The sequence below is a fragment of the Ascaphus truei genome, chromosome 2 (genome assembly GCF_040206685.1).
Source record: "Ascaphus truei isolate aAscTru1 chromosome 2, aAscTru1.hap1, whole genome shotgun sequence".
In the NCBI taxonomy this organism is placed as follows: domain Eukaryota; kingdom Metazoa; phylum Chordata; class Amphibia; order Anura; family Ascaphidae; genus Ascaphus; species Ascaphus truei.
The window spans coordinates 134,092,008-134,107,523 of record NC_134484.1 but is presented as its reverse complement, the minus strand read 5'-3'; the positions used below and the strand labels follow the sequence as shown (position 1 = coordinate 134,107,523).

At 42.0% G+C, this 15,516-nt stretch overlaps 2 protein-coding genes across 2 annotated transcripts in view; one reads left to right on the top strand and one right to left on the bottom strand.

Annotated features, from left to right (window-relative positions):
* ESCO1 (establishment of sister chromatid cohesion N-acetyltransferase 1) overlaps nt 1-3,634 on the bottom strand; it is a 35,227-nt gene extending 31,593 nt beyond the window's left edge. The window contains exon 1 of the mRNA XM_075585200.1: nt 3,273-3,634. The gene's annotated coding sequence lies outside the window, so the exon portion shown is untranslated. The remainder of the gene's footprint in view (nt 1-3,272) is intronic.
* LOC142486686 (THAP domain-containing protein 2-like) lies at nt 3,225-14,934 on the top strand. Its single transcript, XM_075585202.1, has 3 exons — nt 3,225-3,893; nt 6,946-7,141; nt 10,770-14,934. The coding sequence occupies exons 1-3, from the start codon at nt 3,829-3,831 to the stop codon at nt 11,130-11,132; spliced, it is 624 nt and encodes a 207-aa protein (XP_075441317.1). The 5' UTR covers nt 3,225-3,828; the 3' UTR covers nt 11,133-14,934.
* The last annotated feature ends 582 nt before the right edge of the window (nt 14,935-15,516 follow it).

The following is a 15,516-nucleotide window of genomic DNA, read 5'->3' as shown; positions in this document are numbered from 1 at the left end:
TGCCTGCCGGCACGGGCACGGAGCTTCACCGCGATCTGCAGGCAGCTTTTTTAGGCGTGGGGGGCGTGGCCAAAACAGGTCAGGAGGCGTGGCCATGACGGGGGGGGGGCATGGAGGAGAGGCGGGGATGCAATGCAATGAAAAATCAGTTGGCAGCAGCGATCGGGAAAAGAAACGCTTATGTCAACAATCATAGTGAATATACCAGCATGCGACACCCCATTCCAGTGGCCTAAATGAAGGTTTAACCTCCACACCTTTCAAGGGATACTGGTGTAACAAGCGGTAAAATGAAACATCGCGACTGACTGACCAAAAGATGAGTTTGTGAACACGGACCAACCGTCTCCATTAGTTTCATTACTGGAACGGCAATATAATGGCGGATTGCAATATGTCCCCCCTCCTTGACAGGTTTGTGTGTGTGTGTGTGTGTGTGTGTGTGTGTGTATCCACCCCCCTTCCGTTTATGCCAGGCTGCCGGCGATCTCCCACCTTCATTGGCTCCATGCCACACCACGTAACACGTCGCCGCACGGGAACACAATTCTGTTGTAGCCCCTGCTGGCTGACGCGTCAAAGGGCGAAGTGAGCAGGGAAGCGAGGAGGGACTGGGGACAGCCAGGGAGCGGGTAAGGGGCTGGTGAGAGGCGTGTGCGCCGGCCGGCTGCACTAGGGACTTAGCCTTATCATCTGAGATCTGACTCCATAAGACTGTTCATGGTCCCAAGGTTCAGCAAAGTATACAGCCGTTTCCTCCATCTCTTACCGTGCATCCCAAACGGAGACTCTCACAGCCACCACCAGTTTAAATTCTTTCAAATCTAAGGCTGTCTCACATTTTAGAGAAAATGGAATTACCCAGTATACCGAGGCTGCTAACAGGTAGTGCACACACTTTATGGCAACTTGATTGAAGAGAGACCCAGCAATGATTAATGAAACAATAAGCCTCCGGTATTGAAAACAGGGAGTTGGGTAATAGTAAGCCGGATAGAGGTACAGGGGGACACCTCCCTAAGGGGCGCCCCCAAGTAAATCACAGCCCGGCACTAACCGCCTCAATAATCTCCCTGAAATACCGCGTGGAGGTTAGGAGTACTCACGAAAAAGCCGTCCCTGTTGGTGCAGGGAATTCTGCAGCGGCTTCCTCCTCTGGTGTAGCTGGCGTCAGCGTGCTCCTCCGGAAATGATGACACAGGAAGAAGGGGGTAAGATGGTCCGTGGTTCACAGCAACTTCAGCAGCCAACGCATGGATGTCTAAAAAAACTTTATTGATCGCTAGCAGCAAACATCAGGCAACCACTCTAACATGTTTCGTCCAGGCTATGGACGAAACATGTTAGAGTGGTTGCCTGATGTTTGCTGCTAGCGATCAATAAAGTTTTTTTAGACATCCATGCGTTGGCTGCTGAAGTTGCTGTGAACCACGGACCATCTTACCCCCTTCTTCCTGTGTCTCACATTTTAATCTGGTCTGTAACTGTTACATACACCTATAATATATATTATCTCTAACTGTGCATGCAATGTCTTGTATATAATGTATACCCTGTTCACTTATGTAACTGTATTTGTAACCATGTATTATTTGTCTTAACTCTATGCCCAGGACATACTAGAAAACATGAGGTAACTCTCAATGTATTACTTCCTGGTAAAACATTTTATAAATAATCCCTTATTCCCTCAACTGCTGTCTCTGCAATGCCACACATCGCCAAAACAAAGTAATGTCAATTGAGCGCGCACATAATGCGCGCAACAGACACAGCCGAGCGCGCAAATTTTAAACAGATCTTAGAAATTGATTTTTTCGGGCGACAGCTGCATCACGTGAGCGGTTCAGCCAATGAGGGCGAACCGCTCGTGACATCATGGCCCCACCTCCGCCATGACTACATGCTCGTGACATCATGGCCCCACCTCCGCCATGACTACATGTTGCCTCCAGCGCATGTTTCGTGTGTGACGTCACGCGAGCATGCACTATAAACGAGGCCCAAATCTCCCAACATCCCACTCAGATTTCCTTTCCTATTTGATTTTGTTTGTTGCACTTATTGTAATATAATTCCCTCTACTGGTCTCTTTTGTAAGACGCTGTGGTCGCTATAGAAATAAAGATACATACACATGGATATATAATGGTGTGTTATCGGCTGAGCAGATAAGAGAGACTGCACAACTGCAAGAAATAATACAGGGCATACAAGGCCCATTCAATGCTAAAGGCAGCGGCAAAACAGTTTTCTGTGGCATTTTTTTTGGAGGTGGGGGGGGAGGCAACAATTGATTAAGGCCTTGTCCAGTGTGATGCTGAGCGGGCTAGCGCTGGCCGCAGTGTTTCATCGCAGCGAGATTGAGCACGCCTGCCCGCTCAGCGCCACCCTGGTCGAGGCCTAAAGCGGTGGCCAGGCAGGGAGCGGGAGCACTGGCGCAGCGCCCTGCTGGGCGATTCGTGGCCTGCTAGGTGTGTGCTCACCTAGGGGCGCGGTCACTACGTCACGGAGCAGGTTCGTCCTCATTGGGCGAACCGCTCACGTGACACGCTTGTGAGCGGCAAATTCAAATTTGCTTGCTCTGCAAGCATCTAAGCGCCGAGCATGCACAGGCGCTCGCTCACTCTGGCCACACACATTGCCACAAGGTGTTTTTATCGCAGCCAGCGTGCGCACACTCGACCGCTCAGCGCCACCCTGGACGAGGCTTAAGAGCAGCCGGCAAGATGTGCGCCCATGCTATGCCATGCTAGCTGCCCATAATCGCTCACTCAAATGCCTACACCTGAGAGCGCTCCGTCGCAGTACAATTGCACAGGTTTACACATGAATTTCTACCTCTTCCCCATCGCATTTTTATTGTTTTAGTTCACAGACTCACAATTCCACTTTCTTTGTAACAAGAAAATTATTTTTATTTGATACAGACTTCCCTTTCTGCTTGTACCATATACATATTGTAGAAACAACTTTAAGATGAACTGCTCGGCCTTATTATTTGTCAGATGCTGCTCCCCCCTAACCCACATATCTTCCACCATTAGTCCCCAACGCAGTAAAGGGGTTAACAGTTTCCCAGAATCCTCCTCCCTCAGCAGACAGGCTGCTCCTGAACTGCTGCGTGACGCACACGGTGCCGCCGAGGCTTTGATTACTCGGCAGTTTAGAACGTTGGCACCCGGCTCGCGGACCTAGGCCACCCAATCAGGAGAGCTCCGCACGCCTTTGCACCTCCCACTCGGGGAACGCTCGCATTCGTACGCGCTTACCGTTGGGATCGCACCGCTCCGGCTGGAGGAGGAGCAACGCAAGTCTTCTGCGTTCTCATCGGGCGCTCTCCTCGCGTGACAATCCCGACTGGCGACGGAGACACTCCTAGTGTCAGGGGCCTGGGCTGGCCGGCGGAGGAGACGCGTTATTATACAGATACAATACTAGGGACGCACTCTCCTCTCTCTCGTGGCTATGCCGGCTCCGGAGAGGTAGAAACTTCCCGGCGGAGGAGTTACGCGTCAGTGCCGCACAGGGCATGCGCAGTGACTAGACATGGGAAGTACACATCCTGCCCTGCTTCTGACTGCCTGTCTGCGGTTGCGTTTCAAGCCTCGCTTTGGATCTCAAGCCTTGGTTACTTCTCCAGAAAACTCGCTGAGAGCACCCGATTGGCCCAGAGCGCCGGTGACGTCAGCAGCACGAGTGACGCCGTAAAAAACAACCACGGGGAGGGAAAGTAGGCGTGGTCTGCTAGAGTTTAGATTGGAGGCGTGACGTCACGGAGCGCGAGTGGCGGGTTCTGCCCGCGGGTGTCTGGCGCGGAGGGCGGAGATGCCGAAGAGCTGCGCCGCGTGCGGTGCTGTGATGAGGCGGGGGGCGGGGAGGAGCTTTCACAGGTGAGGCGGCCCGGTGAATGCACAGAGCGGAGTGATAGCAGCAGCGTTATGTATTACTAATACACGGCACTATGTATTACTATCACACGGCACTGCATTGTATGTTACTGGCAGTGTGGGCTGAGCTTTTATTATCTCGGGAGACCCCCCTAACCTATTCACTCAAGCATCCAAACACAACTACTGTATGACTGACTGAACTCTCCATTGTATTGTGTGTGTGTATATGTGAGTGTATGCCACAGTGGAAGCACTGTATGCTAGGTGATAATGGTGAAAGGAAGGGTTGCAGACCTATCTAAGACATGTGAATGTGTTCACAAGTGATATGCCTCACAGTAGTAATACATGTGACATAATATAGTACACAGTGGGAATAAGAGCTTCAGACATAAGTACAGTAACATTAGGAAAAGGTGTCCTTGCCCTAAAGGGCTTACAATCTTGGTGTATTGAGATATTATTCTTGCTAGCAAAAATATTTCGAACCTCCAAGGTGGAGGGTAAGACACTATAAAGTCCCCAAATTAGATGCACTCGATATACCTATGTTACGGTGATCTAGTTTGCCTAATGGTGTGAGAATTCATAATGGTACAGTATACACTAGTATAGAGAGATACTGGCGGCTGGAGCTAAGTGACTTTTTTTCTTTCTTTCTGGAAACGAGTGCCTCAAACCGTAACAGAGGATGGATGATTGTAAGGTTTAAAAGACCAATTTTATTAATGTTCAACACAATAAAATAATAAGGGTATATAGAACAAACACAGTAAATTGCCGGTGAACAACAATTGAAAGAAAGGCTGTTACGTCACAGATGGCAGTAGTTGGCAAAAAATTGCCTAAAAATAGGACAAAGGAAGTCTTTGATTAGGACATATTCAAGTTCTTAGTATGAAAGCAGCATTTGATGTCAGAGGTATTAGCTGGCCTGCTTAAATATTGCATAACAAGAAACAGCGCACAACTCGTAGTGTATTAAAAGTGATTATATTGGCTCGTCACAGGTAGGTAAGTATTGCACGTACACTTGGATGGAAAATATCAGGCAGTACATGTTACCACTAAGCAGCAAACATCTGGTCATCAGAGGTGCAGGATCTCCGCATTGATTATCAGATGGAGACGGTCCGTGGTCACTCTCACTCCACGAAACACGTATTCAGCCTCGTCACTCGCCGCCTCAGTCCCTGTCTCTCCACTCTGTTCACAAGGAAGACTATGTACTAACAATTAGTAGTAGAGAAACTCCAGACACAATACACAGCTCACACCGCAAACAGACTTAAACTCTCGTGGCAAACACTTTCGTCATTGACATGCGACTTAGTCAGATGGACTGTCTTACGAAACGCGTAAGATTAGATAGCTGCAGTGTATGCACGCTCCAAATACACCTTCCAGCTCAGCGCCAGACCTTTTTGACTGTGGTTACTGAACTTTCCATCTGACTGTAAGTCGCCGGCAGGCGCATGTCGATGACAAAAGTGTTTGCCACGAGAGTCTGTTTGTGGCGTGAGAGCTGTGTATCATGTCTGGAGTTTCTCTACTACTAATTGTTAGTACATAGTCTTCCCTGTGAACTGAGGCAGCGAGTGACGAGGCTGAATACGTGTTCCGTGGAGCGAGTGACCACGGACCTGCGGACCGTCTACATCTGATAGTCGATGCGGAGATCCTGCACCTCTGATGACCAGATGTTTGCTGCTTAGTGGTAACATGTACTGCCTGATATTTTCCATCTAAGTGTACTGTACATGCAATACTTACCTACCTGTGATGAGCCAATATAATCACTTTTTAATACACTACGAGTTGTGCGCTGTTTTTTGTTTTTCCATTTGCAGTGTTTGAGATGCTGGGCTATCTTTAATAAATAGCTGCAGACTCGTGTGATGTGAACAGGAGAGGTTTTTTCTTATCACTACAGCATTTGAATGACACTTTTCTAACACTTTTTTCACATTGATTATTATTGTTATATATAAGTAGTAACACCCCTAGGTTTATAGTGGAGTTTGATGGGTTATAACACTGATTTCTCACTTGCATATTATATGTTGATTATATATGTCACTTATATTCACCTAGTTTATTGCGCATTTATTTTTATTTTTTACTGCTTAAATATGGCTCAGTGGTGTGTAATAAACACTTGAGCTGGTACGACAGGCTTAGTTTCTGATATTAATAATACGTGCAAGAACCTGCTACTTGGTTGCCTACGGTGTGTACCAAGGTAGTTACTTAAAGTCCAATACGTAATTGGGTCGCAGATCCCTGCGGCACACAGTGTAGCACATAATACGCCAGAAATACCAACCAGTCTGCTTGTTCAGATATTGTTGGTAAGTGCAACGGGCTGCTGCTTAATTACATGTAGTGTGTAACAATGTATTTTTCGTATGTCCAATCTATGATTGTATAGTGGGTTACTGCAGCATCCAATTAGTAACTAGGTAGCAGGTGATGCCGCGGGGTCAGGTGATGCTGTGTTGCCATTGCGTCGGGACGTCAGAACGCCGGAGCCAAGGTAAGAGGGAGGAGAGGCGGCAGGGGGGCGCTGGGGGAAAATATTGTGCTCCCCTGCACTAGATCACCGTAACATAGGTATATGGAGTGCATCTAATTTGGGGATTTTATGGTGTCTTACCCTCCACCTGGAGGTTTGAGACACATTTTTGCTTTCTATTATACCTTCCCCTAGTGCACACACCCTATCATCAATCACAGGAGTGCGGATATCTTCTCTGTTTATGTTAGATATATTATTCTGCCATCAATCTACTTTTGATTTCTGGCTGTACCTCTTGGGCATTAGTTATACCGGCTGCATTCTCTGTTAAATCCTGGTGTTGAAAAGGTGCTCTACGGTATGAATAAAATGTCATTTTGATAGAATGGCATAAAATCCATATGTACTGAGTGAGTGTGTAACAGTTCTGAATACAGCGCAAGGATGACTTTTAACAGCAGTATTGGTGTTGTAGTACTCGGTGTCAGAGTGAGAAACCAGCATCTTAAGAACATTTTATCATTGTTTCTTTAGGTTTCCCATGGACCCTGCGAAGAGATCAAAATGGGTTTGTCTAACCGGCCGAGATCTTTTTATTCCTAATAATGAAACTGTCCTGTGTTCGGACCATTTTGAGGATCATTGTTTTGATCGTACAGGACAAACCGTCAGGCTACGAGAAGACAGCGTCCCAACTCTTTTTGCGGGTATTAGAAAGCGGCCAGGAAAGGTATGTTTGCTGAGGCCAAGAGTTCACATTTTGATTGTGAAGCTGAGTGTATAACACTTTCTGGGACTTGCTCCTGTGTTAGATGAAGTAAGGCAAACACTATGGGGTTTATTCCAGTTGCTCCGAAGTTGTCATTGGCAAAACGCGAGGAGGTCCTAACTTAATAGTATCTCCAGTTGTATATATGTCCCCTCAAACATCGCTCCAAATAAATTAGGGAGACATGCCTGTGCTGAAAAAAAGATGCCTGATGTACCCTGAGAGGTATGTTAATGTCTATCCAACAGGATTAGAACCCCAAACTTCTGCTATTCAGGGCAGCAGCTGTAGCATTGAACTAAACTAAATGCTGGGAAAGTCCACTACACTCATATCGCTCAGGTGTGCTCATTGTTATGCACAAGGAACATTGAACCGGCAACCAGAAAGTGGAAATGGTCTGCTTTTTAAAATACGACTCCCCCGCCCTCTCTTTTTCCTTATTTGTATCTGTAAAACAGGTTACAATGTATAATTCTCCATTTAGTGCTCCTGTTATTTATCTGTAAGAATCCTGATTGTGTGCCTAACATAATGGCCGCCTTTCAGTTTAAAGGAGCAATCAAAGCAATATTAGACTTTTTTTTTCTTTTTAAATAAATCAGTCCAGTAGTATTAGATAATACTTACTACTTTTTTTATTTTAAAATTCAACTCTTAATGCCATTTAAATGAGTTTTAATATACTGAGCATCTTTTGAGTTCTAAAGCAGGTATTAGCCCTCTTCCCCAGCAAGATATTTGTAACACTTTCCTGTTTATGATGATTTGTTGTCAATATTCCCAGCAGTTGGAGCTTGAAACGGTAACAATAGATAATGTTACTTTGGTAATATAAGGATACATTGTAGCTGCTGAGTTACACTGACCTGAAGGATTGATTTGAAACCGAAAAGCAGCCATTTAGTGAACCCTAGGAAGCGGGATTTTGCTTAACGGTCACGGGAGAAGGAATAGATCGGCAGCTTAGGTAATTAGTTTTCATTAAAAGTAATCAAATGCTGCATATATTAAAACTAAATTTTTTTTTTTTATTTGCTTGGATTACCTTTTTAAATCAATCCTTCAGTCAGTGTAACTCAGCAGCTACAATGTATCCTTATATTACTAAGGTAACATTATCTATTGGTACAGTTTGCAGCTCAAGTTGCTGGTAATATTTGTAGCAAATTATCACAAACATGAAAGGGTTACAAATATCTTGCACTGCTTGGGAGGTGTGCTAAAACCTGCCACAGAAATTAAAAGATGCTTTAAAACTGATTAAAAAATAACGACAGTAAGAGTTGAATAAGTGATTTTTTAAAATCTAATACTACAGAACTGATTTATTAAAAAAACAAAACATAAGATTTGACATGTTTGTTTGCTGCTTTTACAGGCAGCTAGGGGGGCTACAGGTGTGAGTAGTAGAGCTCAAACATGTGGTGTGACAACAGCATTTCCCAGCATCTAGTTTAGTTCTATGCTAGAGCTGCTGCCCTGAATAGCAGACGTTTGGGGTTCTAATCCTGCTGGGTCTGACACTGGTACCCCGATCATCACAAGGGCCTTTAGACTGATTGTCTTAAGGATATATTTTAGGATCTGAGACTCCTTTTTAAATATACTTTGGATTTAAATTAGCATATCTCTCAGGATGCCTCCAAGTAATAATCCTTTTTCAGCACTGGCATCACGCTCTAATTTATTCAGAGGGAGATTTGAGGGGACATATATACAGCTGGAGATATTAAGTTGGGAATTTGAAGGAGGAGTTCCTATCTCACCTGTTTTGAGGTTATCAAATAACAAAGGAGATAGGGAGTGATCAACTTAAACCTTGCTAATTAACAAAAAATTCCATACGATAATTATAAGTGGGTGCAAACTGTGAACTGAAAGTGAATCAAAAAAATGGGGGACACAAAGTGATTGTGTCCCAAGGAAAATTCACTTAAATGCACACCTTTCTATTAAAATGTAACCTTTTATTATTTTATTTTACTTAAAACATATGTTACCGAGTGTTCATGTAATTGTAATAAAAAGATATTAAACATAAATTTAACAGAGCAGTGACAATCCCTCATGTATATATTCCCACTCATGTACATAATTAGCAATGAGATGATGGGGATAGAAACTGCAGATCAGCAGGGTGGATATAACCACCAATATCAGCAGTTGAACACAGTCAGTGGGGGAGAGCCAAATGGATCAAATATCAACTCCCAAGATTAACACTATAAACACATCCTAATGTGTAGTCCAGTATTAACCAGAGGCAATGCTAAGGTATCATCCAGTTAATAAAATTATTTTCGCATTGGCCACACCTCGCTGTGTGTAGATGATAAGTATGTTAATACATATATATATTCTCCTGGTAGAATACCACAGCATATAGTGCAGCAGAGATCCACACCGATGGACTCCCACTGCTGTGGGTGTAAAGCACTGTGATGAGTTACGGGTATAACATAGATGTAGCGCAGACTTTACTGAATGTAACACCACAGAGATAACAGGATCATATACTGGGCAATAGTGCCTATTCTTGAAGAGATGTATACCCCCTCACTTGTAATACATATATAGACTGTGTAGCTGATAGCACTGATCACACACAAAATTAAAACAGCTCCATAAAACAGCTCCTCGTTTCCCTCCAGCTACGGAGCGTCTTCAGGGACAATTGTCCCCGAAGAAGCTCCGTAGCTGGAGGGAAACGTGCGTTGGGCACGTGATGATGTCATCCGTCTCCGTTATGGAGCTGTTTTAGTTTTTGTGTATGATCAGTGCTATCAGCTACACAGTTTATATATGTTACCTTAGCATTGCCTCTGGTTAATACTGGACTACACATTAGTATGTGTTTATAGTGTTAATCTTGGGATCTCATTGCTAATTATGTACATGAGTGGGAATATATACATGAGGGATTGTCACTGCTCTGTTAAATTTATGTTTAATATCTTTTTATTACAATTACATGAACACTCGGTAATATATGTTTTAAGTAAAATAAAATAATAAAGGTTACATTTTAATAGAAAGGTGTGCATTTAAGTGAATTTTCCTTGGGACACAATCACTTTGTGTCCCATTTTTCTGAGGTTATCAAATGCAGCGAGTTTGGTCAATTCTCACGGATTTCCACAGCCAGAATAAAAACACTTCTTTAAATAAAATAAAAAATAAAAAAAAACCTTTTTTGCACGGGTTTGACATGTGAGCAGGGCGTACAGAATAGCAACGCATACACATTTGCTTCTAAAGTGCAAATTGGAAGCAGCTTGTCACAATTCGGTGTCACTAGAATAGGCCCTTGGGTCCTGTATTTACTAATCGGTGATCTGTCATAAGATGCCAAGTTATTGGGGCTGTAAGGTGACTTCTGGTGCAGGAAAATGTCTTCAAATATGGGCCTATGTGTTCTTAATTTTCCTTACTTTCAAAGAAGCAAACTTAAAAAAATTAAGTGATAAAATATTCATTGCAAATTGCTTTTCTAAAACAAATCTCATTGCGTTAAAAAGGTTAATATGCGTGTTATTGTACGCATAATGTTATGACAGTTTAACTTTTACTTTTTTCTATACTGCAGTGCGTAACAAAACTGCCTCTGAAAAGAAATTTTAAGATGGAAGCTGACTCAGACTCCTTATCTCCTGGAGGACCGAGTGTGATCTCTGATCATTGTTATGCACTAGCATGTCCGGAAACAGCAAAGAAGAAGATTGCAGAGCTGCAAAGACAAAACGAGACTCTGAAGAAGACTATGAAGTCCAACAGACAGCGGGAACGCCGGTTAGCAAGGAAATGGAGGGCGACACGTGATGTGTTGCATGAACTGAAGTCTCACTTTCGCCTGACACCTGACAAAGCAGAGCAAATGCTGGAGAATATTCTGAGCAGTTTATCACTGGAACTTCTAGATGGGAAGAATCCCCATATGAGTAAACGTTGAAAAGCATTTCACTTTGGTTACATTTTGTACTTGGTTCGGTATGACCACCAATCCTTGTTTTTTTGAGGCTTTGTTCTATGGTATTATTATAAATAATGGGTGAATATAACCCATTATTTTCACTCAAAGTTTTCAGAAACAAGAGGTCCACGGCTGTCTCTGGGCACTTCTTTGAATCTCACGGAGCAGAAAAGAGGGGAGAAAGAACCTAAAGAGCAATAAGACACATGCTTAAAAGTATCGCAAAGAACTGGTAACATTTGGAGTTTTTCTCCAAAAAAACTTTTTATGGTGATAAAAAGGGTTTCTAATCTTGTTTTGTGAACAATAATTATTTTGGTCTTTTTAAAAAAAAATATATATATGTGCATATGAAATTACTTTATTGCTAACCAGATTGTGCACTCACAAGTAGTGTAACACGGAATATTTTGGGAATTCAATAAATATCCTTCATTCCTTGTACTGGTGAGTGCCTGACTTGGACATATTTTGGATACGTGGTGAGTAAGAAAGTGTGTTGTTTAGGTTTTGCCCTTCAACCAGCATGATCAAGTACCAATATGCTGCTAAATACTGTATACATCTGTTGCAAGAAGTTGCAATATGTGCTAAAATAAATGTTGTATTGCATTTAGCTGTGCATTCAATTCAGGAATATTTAATCTGCATTCTATGCAGGCGGCAACCAACTTGGATCAACATTATTTGCAGCCATTAGGTCGTCATTATTTTATTTTTAACCTGAAGAATGGTATTTATGGTTTGTGAAAGTTCATCCATGGCATAAATATTGTATATGAAGAATTGCCATGTTTTACTGTATAATATATTGTTGACTTGATGAAAAATGTATTTTTTCTACCGTTGTTGGCACTCTCCACTTGTTCAGTTATCAGATCGCGACATACTTTCTACCTGTTTCACGTGGCTACTCACGTGTAAATGTGTATATGATTTATTCAATGTGGAGGATGGAGTCTCATTTGCACTTTAAACTACAGTGCAAAATGTATTCCACTTTCACTTCCACAGCCACACACAAAATAATGTGATATTTACATAAACTTTTGCACAGGGTGAAAAATAAATAAATTAAAAAAACCTCAAATAAGACCTGAATTAAATCTTCCCAGGATGTTTATTTCAGTTTGTTTTTCTGCACAGTAAAATAAGTGAGTAGTTGTCGTGTTACAGCTGGTGTTCAAATGCATAGCAGTAATTCATGTGTATTTAGATGTTAGATTCTGTGTGCTCAGACTGCGCCATTTTTTTTGTTTTCTAATTCCACCCTTTGGAAAATGGGTTGAAGAGCATTGTCCGATATCCTCAATCATAAAGGTTGATTATTAACAAGGATGTTTTTATTCAACCAATATTGGTAGTCTGTTTAATTGCTTTTGTGTGTATACTAGAATTTTATTATTGTTCTCGATTTTAGTAAAATCAAATATTAAAAACTGGTGACCTATGTCATTGATAATGTACATGGTTATGCATAAAGTTTACAGACACTGCAAGTTTCAACAAAAACATACAGCTTAATGAGTAGTGTCTGAAACACTAGGATATTTACCACCCAAGGTCATAAGAAGCTTGGCCGAGTCATTTCAGACAGTTCCTTCCCCACTAGACTTATCTAAATATTTTGGTTCCAGTTAAAAGCACAATGTTCTTCTTTCTCTTGAATTTCACTGAAATATTTTTTTTTCTGCCTTGTGGTTGTGCTAACTTATTGCTGTGACTGCACAGAAAGTAGACAACCTTGTCACAGATCAAGGAGCAGTATAGAATAAGGACATTGATTGTACCTTAAAGAAATAATACAGGTGAATACATTTTTTTTGTGTATATAAACATATCTTAGTTACACATGACCATTTATTTCTACAGTATTCAAGTATTCCTTCTTCAGTCTTATTGTTTCCCCTTTTAACCACAAGGAGAACTGGTTGGTGCAGCTTTTCATCCTAATAGTGCTCACATAAAGCCATGTTCCTTAAGAAAGCAATTTTATTTTTATTTTTTTCCATTTTAAAGGGTCTAGTTTTATACTACAGTACATCTTTACATACAGATGTAGCATCTTCAATCAGCAGGTCGTGAAACGTTACGCTTGTACCTGCTCTGCTGATGTTATAAATACAGAGTAAGCTTACTTGCATACCAGGCTCCTGTGTGCTTCCTCATCACAAAATATTCACATTATTCTGGATCCAGCTTTGAAATGCCAGGCTCATCGGAGGGTGAGTACCAGTGAGGGAATAATTTATTAATTCTTTATCAATAGCGGTCTGCCACTATCCCCATATCTCGTCCTTTAAAACAGTCAAGACAGATACTGCTCACTTGCGAGAAGACACAGGTTGAGCACTGCAGGGTGCGGATAAGGAACATCACAGGGAATGTCCTCAGCTGGGTACAGTTGTGACCAGGTCTCCTGATATTAGGACTTTTTTTTTTTAACAGTCCCGTGATCAGAGCTGTCTTGCAAGCCTGCTTCAGTGTTTCTACATCCACGTGTGGGGTGCTTGCGTTTTCCTTTCGCAGCGCACTCGCGTATTCGGCATCTGTCCTTGGAAATGACGTCACTGGGGACTGCCACCCTGCGTATTTTGCCTGTAAAAGCTTTGTCAGTTGATGGTGCCTCCACCTCTCCTCTTAAATACCTCCTGATGGCAAAACTCCCTATTTTAACTAATTGCATACACATGTATAATACATATGATAATAGTATTTTAGTTTTCCATTCAAATGGAAAAGTACACAACCTCAGCGCTATACCCAAAGTGATAATTGTGCATACAATGTGTAAATCATATGATACAGATAATGTAATTCAAAGCATAAACACAATTATATAATAAATTGTGGGAGTGCAAGAAGTGTTGTGACCACCTCTAATTCTGAAGTCCTGCAGCCGGAGGTCACTGGTATTGTCCAAATCCTATACCGATAGTCCTTATAGAAAAATTGTACTCCATGGCGGTGTTCTTCACTACTCCGTGCTCAGTGCAGTATATAAAAGGAAGAATAAACAATAAATAGTATATACTGTAGTATCATACAGTGCAAGTATCAATAACACCTCTGTGAACAGATAGTTGGAAGAGGATTCAGATGTGGATACCTGATGGTGATTCACATCAGATTATGATGGTACCATGGGACAAACAAATTAACCATTGGTGCTTGTAATGAGATACACCCTTTGTGTATGGGGTTTCAGCTAATAACTAACCCTTCTTGGCATCAGTGCGCACTAATACACAAATAAGGTGCTTCTATGATGATTCAATTCACAAAAAGGGGGGTTTCTTGAAATCAAAAGACTCAGTGGAGGTTTCCTCAATAGTGTGTCCATAGATCGTATTGTCTGTTCTGTTCCATTCTTTCTGTCCATTTCGTAATCAACTTTATCACATGAGAATTTTTTATGTTTTACCTTCACAATCTCATTTTCTGAGTATTCAAGTGTTTGTTTCAATTCATATTCCATTTCAGTACAATCTTTTTCTTTAATAATGGGCTCCAAATGTTTAATTGCCACCACAATCTCTTTCTCAGTTTCAATTAGGGTCTTATTTCTTTCATAATTAATTTCATCAAGTGCATAAATCATTCTTCTAGGATCCGATCCCATTCTTTCATAAAATTTTCATCGAAAAACAACTAGAGATATTCAAATTCTGTAGTTGTTTTTTGATGTGAATATTATTATGTTTTCTTCTATTCCAGTCCACTGGCATCGTGCAATCTATCTTAGATTTATTATATTAATATGTTTTATACATGTGGTGATTTTGACAGATTTTTAAAAAATGTATCCAATTTTTGATATGTTATTAAATGATTTCTATTTTGTTTCATTGTATAATAGCTGTGCCTGCAATTTTGAGTATGATGTAGGTGCTCTGATTGGTCGAGCGGGGGGGGGGGGGGGGGGTGTAACTGGCCAATCGCAGGGACCCTTGGGGTATTTAAACTGCTTTTAGAAGACTTATTGATTAATCCCTGATGAAGTAGATACGGTCTACGAAACGCGTTGTTTCTGAATACTCTGTACTCTGAATACATTGCCAGTCTCTCCTGAGTCTGTGGTAAATATTCGAGCTACTGACGGTGAACTTGCTGGTCGCCTTCGAGTGATGCAATCTTGTGATGTCTGTGGCTGCTCCCTGAGACTCGGGTAGTACTTTTTTTTTGGCGTGTACCGCCGTCCATGTTGTGAGTCTCCCTATATGGCTATATGCTACTTCCACATAGCGCTAGACCATCACGGACACACAAAGTGACGGAGACCAGTGAACACTTAACTGCAGGGATCCAGGACTCGTGTGAACACGACCGGGATATCAATCTCCATTCCATACCGGGGCCTGTA

Bases quoted from the DNA above. Each gene is read 5' to 3' on its own strand.
- LOC142486686 (XM_075585202.1), top strand. From the start codon at position 3,829: ATGCCGAAGAGCTGCGCCGCGTGCGGTGCTGTGATGAGGCGGGGGGCG. The intron at 3,894-6,945 runs GTGAGGCGGCCC...TTGTTTCTTTAG, and splicing joins GCGGGGAGGAGCTTTCACAG to GTTTCCCATGGACCCTGCGA. The intron at 7,142-10,769 runs GTATGTTTGCTG...TCTATACTGCAG, and splicing joins TTAGAAAGCGGCCAGGAAAG to TGCGTAACAAAACTGCCTCT.